Below are 14,514 nucleotides of genomic sequence, written 5' to 3'. Positions count from 1 at the left end.
TATGGGAACACTCAGGATGTGTATGTTAATGTCATGGGGGTCGCTGTGACTTTTATGGGAGCATTATGTTGCATCTTCTCTGATGTCGAAAGAGATTCCGGGATGGTGATAACCACGTTCCTGCCATTGCTCAGCATCTCCCCTGACAAGCAGAGATGAAGCTATGGCTTCAGAAGCTGCAGTTTACTCCATGTGCTAAATAAAAGTCATGAACAATACTATTGAAGGATGGTATGTGTATGGGCTGGCAGTAAGGGGTGGTAGAGAAGCAGGAGTCAGGATGGTAGATCCCTTCAAGTAGGCGTACATCCATGGGTGGTTCCATGCAAAGTCTCAGTCAAGGGGCTTCCACCCATGAAGTATGGCATATGGAGGCGATAGGTGTTACGCCAGGCTGGATGAGTCCATGTTCTTGGGTGATTTACTTTACCAGCAGTAGGAACTTTTTGCCAACCATGTCTCATGCATGGAAAATGGCAGAAGCCAAACTTAAGATCACAGTTTCACACTGTGGTTCTCGGTGTACCTCCTATAAAGTAGAACTGCATCACAGAGTCCCCAATGCTCTTCTAAATGTCCTGTACCAAGCAGAGTCTTTCTTTCCGGCAACCAAGGCCTCACTGTAGAGTAGCGGGTAGGTCAGAGTATCTGTATACCTCTTTGATTGACTTTAAGTGTGTGCAACATGCTCTTGCAGCATTTTATATCTCCTTATCGTCTCACGATACCTGGGGGGCACGTCTCCACACTGCGTCACGCATCTCAACTTTCAAAGAAGCACTGTCATTTCCCACCCTGCTCACTTGCTGCTGTGGTGGCGATTGGGCACTGCTCTCATCCATGTGCTGTACGTCACAATTGCTCCACAGCTTACTACTGGGTGTCTGCCGATAGGGTTTGCATGTTCCTTCTTTTAAAGGATATTGAAGTGGTGCTGTCGGCCTTGACTGTTGCGAATATTTTGGATAAGAGACTATTCACACCATCAGGTACCACACCCTGGCCCTGTGATCAGCAGTCACACAACCAAGACTATCTTTGTGCATAACAGCTCGGAGACCCCGCATCAAAGACAAAAATCCGCTAGGAGGAGTCAAGAGTAAAAGCTGGAGTTCCCTAAGTGCTGCCTTCTTAGATAGCCCAAAATCAAATTGGTATGTGGCAAGGCAGGTCCAGGTCCACCTGTCTGACAGGTAGAACTGTTTATATGCTTGATTATGTTTGACTTTAACTGTGACATAGATAACAATCAGATCAATTTTATTAGTAATGCAAAAATCTTGGTAATTCCAAAGTATTCCCTAACTTTTTCTTGAAATTGTAGTTTTATCTTTGCCCAAACTGGTTCTATGCATAAAAACCCATGGCCACATTTTATTGACTGGTGTTAACCGGAGCAATAAGGAGGCACTAAATCCAGTGCCCATTTGCTGTGTATTGCTCCTGTAGTATCCTTCTGTTACCCCTTTCATGACCCTTTTTTAGTGCCCCCTTGATGCCCATTTGTCATTTATTACCCCTTTAAAAACCCTCCTGTGACCACAGTTACAGTGCTTCCACAAGGTAATAGTGCCTTCTTTCTGCCCCCACAAGGTAACATCAAATCCTTTAAATGGCACTCTTGGGTGTTGACTTTGATGCTTATTTGTGTGCCAATTATTTCTGTTTTCAGGCTGCTTTCAACTGTATTCCCCTCAGGGCACTTCACTGCAATGTAAATGAATAAGATAAGTTCTCCTTATTATTGAGAGTAAAAGAAAACAAGAAAAAACACATTTCCTGTGAATAAGAAACTGCTGAATAATAAGCCAACGTCTGCACCGTGGGATGTGGAAGCTGTCAGACAGAGCGTAGACGTTGTAGAAAGATCTCTAAAAACAGTTACCGTCTTCCACCCAAGTTGAATGTATTGAGATGGGGAAATACATCTCATGTCGTTGAATATTTGACCATTCTATGAACAATTTCCACCCCGTGACTTATTTTAAACACTCCCTCTTTCTATATCATTTCTTCAGTTAGCAGTGTTGCTGATGTCGTGTAACATATACCCAGGGCTGACATCACTCTTTCCTCTTCATCACTGATTGTCCTCATGAAAATTTTTACACTTCTCTTTGTACAAATCGTCTCACTTGTAATATAAAGCAAGTTTTCAGAAATCCTCTTTTCATGTGGTCAGACTTCAAAATTGACGTGTTAACGCATTTCCCCTTTGTGTGGGCTCCAGAATAAGATGAAGTAGGGAGGTGTGGTCTCAGGACGGCAGCAAGTAAAATACAGAAGGGAGGGTAACTTACATTGACTGAACGTTTATATGCCACTTTAGTCATTTCTGTTGGGCATGTTGGAGTTGATGCATCGGGTTATATGTACTAGGATACTGGAGCTTTGAGACTTTCTTGATACATTCGGTTATTTATTTTAAAAAAATGAAGAATGTTTTGTGCGTTTTGGTGCTGGGTTGGGTAAGTTATGACTTTATGACTTCTTAAGACAGCTTACTCTTCAGAAAAGTAATACAGACATGATCCAGAGATAGAGATGTGTTTAGTTGGTTGGGTATCCCAAGAGAGTTGTCAACCTAGCCAAGGCTCTGATTAGAGTATATAGTGGGCTGGAGTCTCCATAGCAATGATATTCCCTTCTTATACTGGTGGAGAACACCACACTCTTAACTACCTGAAACTGGAAGACTGGCCACTTGTTTACCCCCATGTTCTATCCATGATCTTTGGGCTGATACCCCACTATTTGCTACTATTGTACAACTTGTGGAAAGGGGATCTTTGCACAAGTTTTTATGACTTTTATGCATTAAAAGGGATTCATCCAACCTGGATTGGGCACTCTTTCCTTATAGTAGTATGTTTTGCTTCTATGGCATATACATCTTTGTTCTCTCCCTCTTCATAAGCACTTCAATAGGCAAGGACAAATATTATTACGTATTTTGTATTGGAACCCCAAAACCTCAAGTTAACGCTCTGCCAATAAACAGACAAGGAAGGTAAGACTAGCCTATGGCTGGGCTTGCAGCACCCTACTGTCCTATGGACTATTGAGATGCCAGGGAGAAAACACACATTAGACCCTGCTGTCCTAAGATGAGGGGAGCGTTGCTGTGAATGGAGCAGGTAAATCAAGGTCCTTCCACTTAGGCCAGGATATTTAGGGCCTAGATTGGTCTGCCTCTGTGATTTAATTCTAGGATATTTAGGGCTGGTGAAGGAAAGCCTAACTATTGCTCTGCTAGGAGATGGTCCTCATTTGTCTATCATGTTCCTCTTCTCTAAGTATTCCCATGCCAGGGGAATTTGCTCTTACTTAATATTCCAGCCAATAGCAGTTGATTCTGTGACTGGTAAAGTTACTATGGAAATAGTTTGGCTATTATAGTTACGTGTAATAAGACTTCTGATGTGGAAACAAAGTATGAAAATGTTGACTCTATCTAAAGCGCTGATATCTGTGGCTCTTCAGCTGGTGCAAAACTCTCAATATGACAGCCAAAGGTATTAAAACCTGAGTTTTAGTTTGGCAACAGCTGGAAATCCGCAAGTTGGAAAATCACTAGTTTTAAAGAAGACCTGTAATGTTGCAAGGGCAGTGGGGCTATATGCGTAGCTCTGCAGGCGCTATCAACAGTGAGTGTTGGAGATAATGCACTTGACAGAATCACATCACTAGCTCTAAGAAAAGTGGCGATAGAGTGTTAGGGTCTGGACAGACAGCCCAACTGCCTCTACAACAGGACAGGTCCTCTTTAAGAGATGACCTTGATTGTTCCAGCTACTCTACAATGAAGAATGATCTGAATACATATTGCCACTTCCTATAAAGTATGCAGTGTAAAGCAACACCATGGCAATGAGACAAATTGGGGCTCATTTGTAAAACGTTACTTTAAAAAATGGTGCAAACATTTTCATGCAAAAGATTGGCATAAATGTAAACTATTCATAAGGTGACATAAGGAAGAGAAGTGTGCCCAATGGATTACTGGATTCTTATATGTCTGGCAGTTCAACTTTTCCCCCTTTTGTCTTGTAGTGAAATGACAGTATTGCTGCTCAGCCCATTAACCTCAATAGAGATGAGCTGCAATACCAGAAACACCCTATAGACATGTGTGGCGCTGCTTGTGAAAGAGCAGCCATGTTTTTAAATTCTGTCCAACTCCCATAAATGGGATTTTCCTGCTTTTGATATATTATCCCGCAGGGATTTCTATATATTGGGTGGTCAGGTGCTAGTCAAATACAGAAGTCTAAATGGAGAGGTGTCAGTAAGTCAATAAGAATTACAGAAACAGCTTAGCAAGTGACCTTGCCTGCTGAATGGTGATCAGCGGTTAAGTTAAGGCTTCTTACAAACATAAGAAGACCACAATATTATAAATGGCACATGGGGTCTTTCTTACAGATTTTTCATTGGGCCCTAGGGGGCTTCAAGGTACACCTCTGGGAGGAACCTATCACCCCAATAATGGCTTCCAATTCTAAATTCGGTGTTTGAAATGGCGAATTAAGCATCGGGACCTTCTACACATCTGCAGTGCTGTTTAATCTAGGTAATAGGCACTGTTCAGAAGCATTACCTATTAAACTTACTGTAAATTCCAAAATGCATAAAACAATGTTATCTTCATCTGGTTAGTAAGTAGTATGTATCCCGGTTTAGCTTGAAGTTTCTCAGGTGCCCAGGCTGACCATGATTAAGAAAGAAGTGTCTTTCGAAACGCGTCTGACAATAGACATGGTGTTACACGATACCTACCATGTGTCATTTTATGGATTTTGTGGAATAAAGGAAGTGTTTTTAAAGAGTCGGCTTTTGTCCTTTGCCAAATGCAGAGTTGTAGTTAGGTTTTCTAACACCCATGGCAAATATTTGGTTCACAGCCCTAACTCTATATCTAAATATCCTAGCCAAGAGTAGAATGGATTGTTGGTGCCTGCCTTGGCACTTTGCTACACATCTGGCCAAATTTAAAGCCTCTCATCTTATCTGCAGACTGGTAAACCCAGCAAGAAAACCTACAATGTATGTAATAGAACTAAAGCCCCATTTACACGGGATGAAAGTCGGAAAAGCAATGCCTGACACTTGTCCCCGCATGTACTGGCTCCTATGCTGTCATACAAGAGCGAGTATCACTCCGACAGAGTGGCCAGCATGGGGACGGGGCGGCTGGAGGAGATTTTTCTGCCCGCTCTCCCCGTCCCTCTCCATTCACTTAACACAGCGGCCGTTCAGTACTGAACAGCTGCCATTTACACTGAGCGATCATCATTCAGGATCATCGCTCATCGTTTAAGCTGCATAAAATCCTGAATGATGATTGTTCAGTGTAAACAGCAGCCATTCAGTACTGAACAGCCGCTGAGTTAGGTGAATGGAGAGGTGCGGGGGAGCACGAGGAGTGAAACTTCCAGCCGTTCCACTGCGAGCAAACAATACTCGCTCCTGTGTAACCGCATGGGAGCGAGTACATGCGGGGACAAGTGTGGCGCATCGTTTGCCCGAAATTCCTGCCGTGTAAATGGGGCTTATGTCATGGATGTGACAGTGAGAATTTTGCATACAGCTACATGCCAGTCCCAAGCCCAGATAAGTGGGAAGGGGTAGAGAAGGCAATGGCAAACAAACTTCACTACTACTTCCAAAATACTTTATGGATCACAACAAAATGCTTTGAAATATGGTGCTGGAGGGTGGGCTCTCTGAGACGGAATGCATCCCACTTGCGACCAGGGAAGAACAAAGATGAGTTTCAAATAGCTCAGGTACCTATGACACAGGCTGAACAAGTCCTTCAGGACTCCAGTCTGCCAATGCAGCCTTGCGTGAAAGAAACTGTCTGCATCTCACAAAAACCCATATCATTAGAACTTGGAACGTCCGTGATGCACAAGGTGATGCACAAGAGTGCGTCAATTTTCGGACCATTGCTTTTATAATACATGCAAGCAAAATTCTGCTAAAGATCATTCAAAAACATATGGCCTCCTTCATTGAAGCGGAACTCCCTGATGTTCAAGCTGGGTTCCGCAGAGGGCGTGGAACCAGAGACCAAATTGCACACTTGCGCTGGGTCATGGTGAAATCATGTGAACACCAAAAGGACATATACCTGTGCTTCATCGACTACAGCAAAGCTTTTGACTGTGTTGAACATGACAAGCTGTGGAAATGCCTAAAGCAAATAGGAATATCAGAGCATCTGGAAGATTTGTTCATCTTGTATGCTGAAATAATCATGAGACGATGCAATCTGGATGAATCCCCAATTGGAGTGAAAATTAATGGAAGAAACAAACAATCTTCGATATCCTGACGACACAACTCTACTTGCAGAAAATGAAAATGACCTTGAATACCTAATTTAAAGAGTCAATGAAGAAAGCAAACGCATGGGACTGTATCTCAATATTAAGAAAACAAAGCTGCTGACAACAGCAAGCAATGTTGTATCACGCATAACAATTGACAATGAAGAAATTGAATCAGTCCAAGATTTCACTTTCCTTGGATCCAAGATCCATCACAGTCGTGAATTGGGGTCTAAAATCAAACAAAGAATCCGCCTTGGCCTTAGTGTAATGCAAGGAATGGCAAAGATCTGGAAGAGCAAAAACCTCAGCATTACAACAAAGATCCGAATAATCAACACAATCAGTTTCCCAATAACCACATATGCGCAAGCTGGACACTCAAGAAAGTAGACAGAAGAATGGTGGTGGCCTTTGAGCTGTGGTGCTGGCGGCGTATGCAGCGCATATCATGGACAGAGATGGTCACAAATAAGGCGATCCTAGACTGTGTCAGACCAAAAGTATCACTAGAAAGCAAAATCACCAAATAACACCTTTCATACTTTGGTCATGTCATACGAGCCAATTCTCTAGAATCATTAATGCTCGGCACGGTCCGTGGGTCCACAAGAAGAGGACGCCAAAGAACACGCTGGCAAGACACAATCATGGTTGACATGAACATGACTGTGGAAAATCTGAAGGAAGCGGCCAAAGATACGGCAGCATGGCGTATGCTGATCCACAGGGTGACAGAAAGTTGGCAACAACTGAACGGATAAATCATCATCACTCAGCTGATTTATGATAATTTCATAAACCACATCAGTAGTGATATGAAGTCTGTGCTTTTTCCCCAACTTAGACAATTTCTTCTACCAATGCTTGTCATCAGAGTGCCAAGAAAACAAGATATTTTAAGAAGGTTACAAACTGGTCTGACCTTTTAAAAATAGTAGAAACTTAAGTGTGAGGAATAATAAGACTCCGAACTATTTCCTGTAACTTTCTAAGGCAGAAAAAAATTAAATTTTAAACTGAGGTAATTTCGGTTGTGGACGGTGATTACTAGAGATGAGCGAGCATACCTGCTAAAGGCAATTGCTTGAGCGAGCATTGCCTTTAGCGAGTACCTGCCCGCTCGAGACGAAAGCTTCGGCTGCTGGCGCGGGTGACAGGTGAGTTGCGGCAGTCAGCAGGGGGGAGCAGGGAGAAGAGAGGGAGAGAGAGATCTCCCCTCCGTTCCGCCCCGCTCTCCCCCGCAGCTCCCTGCCCGCCGCCGGCACCCGAACCTTTTGTCTCGAGCGGGCAGGTACTCGCTAAAGGCAATGCTCGCTCAAGCAATTGCCTTTAGCGAGTATACTCGCTCATCTCTAGTGATTACCAGATAGCTCAGAATACTAGTTCAATTGATGAGTATTGTGTGGCATTCATTGAAATCTAAGCTATTAATATGTAGGTCATGGACTAAGGAGCGACCCAGGGAAGTAATTTGGGTGTGCTGAAAAAATGGGTGTTTTAGGGGAAGCCAGACGCTCCCTCTGCCTTGCCCCTCACCCAAAGTATTTAGACAAAGGTATATTTTTGTCCGCGGTGAAGCTGGATGAAACAGAGCTTAGCTATGAGCTCCACTTTTACCTATCTCCAAAAATGTCCCAGTTACATTTAGGTGGAATCCCATGAATTAAGACCCCCACTAATCACTATCCAGTGCTTTTAGTTCCATCAACTCCAAAAACATGCCAATAGGCTAATTACAATTATCTTTGTATGAAATTGGCCTTAGGCATCTGTGTAGAGAAGTTAGTAATGGGTGATTTTTGTACTTGGTATAAATATAATAATGGGAAGTAATAGAAAAAATACTTATGAAAGAAAATATGTCATCTATGTACTTTGAAAATATAGAAATCTGAAGGGTTAAGGCCAAGCTGGCTTTTGGTTAATATGGCCCTCAGTCTATCTCTTCCCCTTAGACCATTCACTGACCTTAGCTGCATGGTGCATTAAAAGGGTTGTCCAAGATTAGAAAAGCATGGCTGCGTTCTTTCAGAAACAGTGCACACCAGGTTACATCTCAGCTGCATTGATGAGAGGTTGAGGTATAATATCATGTACAACCTATGAACAGGTGTAGAAGTCATACCTTGGAAATCAATATTATCCACCTGTTCAATGGAGTTGAATTTGCAGAAGCCGGACAGCAGTGACTAATCTTTTAATATGCTGCAATTTTACTAGTTGTGGGTTACACATCTTATAAAGGTGAGAATACAATTATCGAAATTGTGAGTTGTAGAACTAGGACAGATCTAAAGTCTAGTGCTGTTGTAACAAGCAGGTGTGGTTAACGATGTGATAGCTTTATTAACCACAACCAGGAAGATTCTATACTAGGGTGCTTAGTAAATTCAATGTAGTAAGGGCTATCAACAACAAAAGGGTGGAGGACCAGCAATCTTATCTTTATGGGAACATACCCTTTTCTAATCTTTCAATCGTTGTAATCCACAGGGTAGGGCAAAAGCCCAAATAAACTGTGACCTACTTGACACAGTCCCAGAGTAATCTGCGATACATAGGGTAGGATGAAGGGTCGATCACGTTGTTATCCACATATTACAATCCTATAGGGGGCATTGCTTTGAGGGCCTTTCTGCTAATCTGAACCTGGATGTTGATGGTAGACAATGTGACAAAAAACCTTCCATTATACATGCTAAATGGTTTCATAATCTTCTATTAGCAGATGGAGATTTATAGAATGTAATTTTGTTATTCGTCTAGTCGGTATAAACAAGTATGCAGCAAAGATGTAGGTGTAGAATAGCAAAAGAGGAGTTATGGAATAGCATAGTGTACTATGCTGATCCATCCAGTGAAGTCCAGTAGAAAAATGTATACTTTAAGCATATATATTTTTTAACTTGATAGCCTATGGGTCATGAATGTATCCATTAAACATATGTACGTTATGAGCTTCTCAATGGCTTTTCATGATGTACACATGAAATAGATGACATTACAGACTATGAGAGACAGTTGGTGCTACTAGGAATCCATCAGAGATTCCATCTAGTGCATATGTTGGGAGTCTTCCCTGACTTAATAGCCAAGCATGAACAAAAATAAGACGCAAAAGGGACTTTACTGCTCATGGCTTTCTCCTCTACACTGAGGACAGAAGTATCTGTCAGCCAGCTCCCTACGGATTTTGTGTGGACAGCCTCTTTTGCCCCCCACTTCTCTGATTTGGTTCTTCTACCCTTTCACTTTCATGTTCTCTCCAGCTCCACCTCTTAGTACAGCATAGGTTGTCTGAAACTCCACCATCTGTTGTTTCTTCCTTTGACGACTTCTACTGATTGTTTTTCTCTATGTGATTAATGCTGTAGAATGTGCCTTCCATATTTCTTATTTGCATATATTTCCCATAGGAGCATGAATGGCCTTATAAATCTCCTCACTAACCTTCTTGGTGCTCTCCTTAAGGAGTGACGCTACCCCTCTTGACTCACGTTATAGGTCTCTCACTAGCTAAGCCAGAATCCTACTGCACACCAATGAGGGGCCAATATCCCAAAACAGCTGTCTGTGTATGGATTCTGGCTTGGTTTAAATTCCCAATCATTGTTCTAAAGACCTGTATGAAGGGTTGGACACTGATTTGCGGGAATGCTGCCATCTAATAAGTGGCGCTGCAGAGGCATTGTTCCATCCTCCTTATTTGCATATATTTCCCAGAGGAGCATGAATGGCCTTATAAGTCATCTCACTCACCTCCTAGGTGCTCTCCTTAAGGAGTCATGATACCCCTCCCGACTTACATTCTGTTTCACACCCTCACAGCTTGACAAGGCATTTGCAGAAAACTTTTACCTATCCAGAAGTGGGCCATCACTACTTTCTAGCTTTGCCAGGTGCTGGCATCAGCTCTTCTTTCAAACTATCTTTGTTGAGGTGTTTAGTAGAGGTCCCATATAGCTTATAAACTCTTATGTTGGTCCCAGTTTCCTGCAGTAAGGACCCCATCAGTGTTATGTCTTAATGATGATGTCTTCAGAAGGTAGTTAAAAGTATAGCAAATGTAAAGTATAGCATTTATGTAATATATCTTCATTACCTGTTTTTGCTGTTTTTGGTTTATTTCATTCAGCATAAGAATCTCTATGTAACATGGAAATCTCTTGTTGCTACTTGTAAGCTATTTGCTATGAATGAATCTCAATCTGACTTTATATTATTGTACTGAGAGCTTTTGATAATAATCTGGATACTATTATGTGCTCCAAGTATAAAATACATTAAAACGATAAGACCCACCAATGGCAACTTGCTGACAGTTTCCAGTTATCAATAGGAGGTCTAATAAAAAATAATAGAAAATCGCCATAAAAGAAAAAAACATTGTTACACAGCTGCTAGCTTTACACATGCTGACCATAAAGCACATTTTAAAGTTCGAGTTTCAATGTAAATACATTTGTGGGTAGAAAATTAGTTCGTTTCAAGTTGATTTCCATTACAAACGCTTCAGTTTAGATACATTTTATCATTGAAACCATTTATCGCTGTCAATCTTTGCTTTGTCTTGCTACATTGGCACACCAGAAATGAGTTTTGTAGCGGTGTAAGATTTCGATAACACTATCTACATCATTAGCATTTATTACATTTGTACGTAGCAGACAATCTTCACAGTATCTTGTTTCCTGGGGATATCACTGTGGTTGTCACTTTCCTGTAAATATGAGATACACAGAATGTTGCTGGTTGAGGTCAATGATTTACAAGTTCTTTAAAAAATACTTAACCACATCCCTCTCTTGGTTCACTCCTTAAAATCCCCTGAAGTAGGTCATTTTATAATATATATGCAATGGAACCATACTTAGGGAACATGGAAATAACAGTTGGGCAAACCATCCCTTGGATTACCCAGTAATGGGCACATTCACCTCTACTATCTTAGTGATATTCAGTATCAGTTATCTCCAGGACACATCACTGCTTCTGCTAGTCCAATAGACATTATATTGCCAGTGGATCTCCTAGGTGTGATCCAACAACATGCATCTGGAATCTGTCCTGAAATGCATGGTGTTGATTCCAGCTCTTTTTGATACTGGTGGAACTACACATTCTTGTATATATACAGGGAGGGAACTTTATCGACTGCAGAGGTAGCAGTCAAAACCAGTCTCTGGTGCCTTAGGGAACCCAAAGACCCCATGGCTACATGAGAACGCACCAGTATTATAAGTAGAATATGGGAGGTGTGCTGGGGGGTATTTACAGATTATGCACTAAAACTGCAAGTTACACCTGTGTATAGATAGTTTGTACAGGCCAATACAGGGATTAAATGGTCACTAACTACACTGAGGTCAGGTCCACACTAATGTGGTAGAGAAACACACAATATATGGTGTCTAAGAAATGTGGTAAAACCATGTAGTGAGAATGTGAATAAGAATACATAGCATTTTATATGCCAGTCGTAAACAAGTCTATTGGACTAAGATCTGCCAATTTTAATAACAGGGCTCTTAACCCTTTCCAATCCAATTTTGGATTCAGGGTTTCCTAAAAGGCTTTCTTTTTTTGCTGTTATACAATGGTGCCATCTGCTGGCTAAAGCCAGTGTGTGTGCCATGGAGGCTCCAACAGCAGAGTGACTGGCAATAGATGGTAAGAATACCCCGTCGGACGTCTTCTGACATTGGAGTTTCAATCAGAATGTAGGAAGACGTCAGACAGTGGATTGGAAAGGGTTAATAAATGTGGCACATTTGGGCCGTTAATGCACCACAAGCTGATATCTATGCCAGCGATGAGCCAGAGCAAAAATCCGTTTTAATTTACACCAACTTCGGGTATAAATTAGAGAAAACTTGTCAGGCTACTATTCTGAAATGTGGCAACAAAAAAAAAAAAATCGTACATTTTTCCCAAAACAGGCATGTGCCACATTTGCAACTTTTTTCCTGCCAGAAATCTGGCTGAAATCCCTCCCCACAATAATGTTATTCAGTATGTAGCATCTTGAAATGTTATCCATACAATGATCCAAACTATTTGAGTGATGATGTAGAAGGAAACTTACTTGAAAGGGATTGAAGCTTTGATAAAATCTTAAATTTTAAGCAGACTATAGGAAAAGCAAAAATCCTTGAGGAGCATTTATCACTGACGCAGCGCCAGAATTCTCTTGTAAGTTGTGCCTTTTTTGGTGCAAATCAATTTTTTTTTAAATTTACTATTGTTTACACACCAAAAAGAACAAATGGTATGCGCCTCTCGCCACTTTTCAAAAGTGTTCAGAAGAGGGGGCTTTTATAATATTCGACATTTTAAAAAGTCACAAAAATTGTTGCACTCTCACTCCACAGCTGGAAAGTGCACAAAGTGACTCTACATACCCAGACACATTTAAAGACACGGCAAATGTGCAACATTTGATACATTTGTTACGTCTTGAAACTGAAGAAGGGTAGAAAACCTTCCAGAAAACTGTCCCCGATGATACATACTCCACAGTGGCTTTCATCAACAGAATTATGAGTGCAGCTCTGGAGTTGAATACAGGCTGTAACTCAGGATCTGCACAGGATAAGTAATATAATGGTGAATATTTATCTTCAGGGAAGTTTTTGGGCCCCACCAATTTTTTAAAAAGTGGGTGTGGCCTAGGCCTAGGGCCAGGGCCATGCGAAGCCTTTCACTTTTACTATGATTTACACCAGAAGCTGGTGTAATTATTAATGAAACTTATGCCAGCTCAGAGTGCATGGAGGAGCCACTAGATGCCACTAATATATTAAGAGGTGCAAGCTGTTTAATACATTTGCCACAACTAGCCGGGCACATACTTTACTTAGACCGACTTATGTAACATATGTCCAAATATGTTCAACATACATAGTCTTTACCAGAACATTGTAACTTGAATCTAGATTTAACATACAATGTACAGACATCCGCATGTGCAATTTCTGGAAAATTCAGCCAATCAGCATGAGTGTTACACTGGTAAAACACCTGCATTAGGGTGAATGCACACGGGTGGATTTGAATTGCAGAATCCGGAGCAGGCGACCGCCTCTGCATTCAGCAGCAAATACAGCCCATAGTATAATGGAAAATGGAGCATGCTGCAATTTTTTATCCGAACCGCTCGCAGATGAAAAATCGCAGCATGCTCCATTGTCCTGTGGATTCCGCAAAGACGGCTCCCATTAAAATCAATGGCGGATGGCCCACGGATTCCACAGGAAGAGCAAGAGTTTAAACGGAAAAAATCTGTACTGCGCATGTCTGACGGTGATCCGTATGGACCAGTCGCAGTGCAGCAAAGCAAAAGAAAATACAGGTACATGTGAATGCCAGCTGGGCACAGGGTAGGATTCTGCTGTGGGCTCCCTCATGCGAAATCCGAACCGCCCCTGTGCATGCGGTCTTACTAAAATGCATGCACGGGCTGTCTAGGTGCTACATGTACTTTACTGCTATCTAGTGTACAAGCATCAGGATGAGCTGCTACTTTGGACACCTGGTAAGGGTGGCTGTATGTTATCATTCTGGTACACTGTGTGTACTGTACAGGACCTTGAAGAAGCTCCCGTCTTCTGATTTACAGCCTGTTTGACTATTATGTACTGTATAAGGATTTGCTTAATCTGTTTTTGTTATCTGCTTACCTTTATCATTTGGTAAAACTTTTGGTTGACATTTTGGGGCTTTGAAACTAATTACCAGTTCTCTATAGAGCGATGGTTTCAATATAGAGGGGTTGTCTAAGAGCCAATTAATATTGTATGTTGAAGGGCTACTGTATAAAGGTGGTCATACCCTTCAAAACTTCCCACAAGACTTTGCTCCATGCTATTACATAAGCCTTACGCCCTATTCACTCCGGGACTCGGCTTCTATGTTATTGTAGACAGGCTTTTACCAGAAGCTGCTTTGTGTGCTTTGTAATACGTGGTGTTCTGGTTATGTGTTCTACTTTCAAACTAGTGCGTTACTCAGCCTTTCCTGTCAGTGTACTTCCCTGAACTCCTTATGTAAAACACGCAACAGTAGTTCCTCTCCGAGCAGTGGGTGTAGTAAATAAATAGCACCGTCTACAAGAATGTGTTGGAGTCAGTATTATTCGGAGCAGCCCCAGATAAATGATGGGAAACAGAGTTAAAGG

General features: G+C 41.7%; 1 protein-coding gene across 1 annotated transcript in view; it reads left to right on the top strand.

Moving 5' to 3' along the window:
• The first annotated feature begins 2,346 nt into the window (after positions 1-2,346).
• Positions 2,347-14,514, top strand: part of TNFRSF25 (TNF receptor superfamily member 25) — a 43,114-nt gene continuing 30,946 nt past the window's right edge. The window contains exon 1 of the mRNA XM_066605700.1: positions 2,347-2,468. Coding sequence (XP_066461797.1) covers positions 2,433-2,468 — 36 coding nt within the window. The 5' untranslated portion in view covers positions 2,347-2,432. The remainder of the gene's footprint in view (positions 2,469-14,514) is intronic.

This window comes from Eleutherodactylus coqui, chromosome 6, assembly GCF_035609145.1.
Source record: "Eleutherodactylus coqui strain aEleCoq1 chromosome 6, aEleCoq1.hap1, whole genome shotgun sequence".
NCBI lineage: Eukaryota > Metazoa > Chordata > Amphibia > Anura > Eleutherodactylidae > Eleutherodactylus > Eleutherodactylus coqui.
Note: the sequence above shows the minus strand (reverse complement) of the source record. Positions and strands in the feature narration are given on the sequence as shown.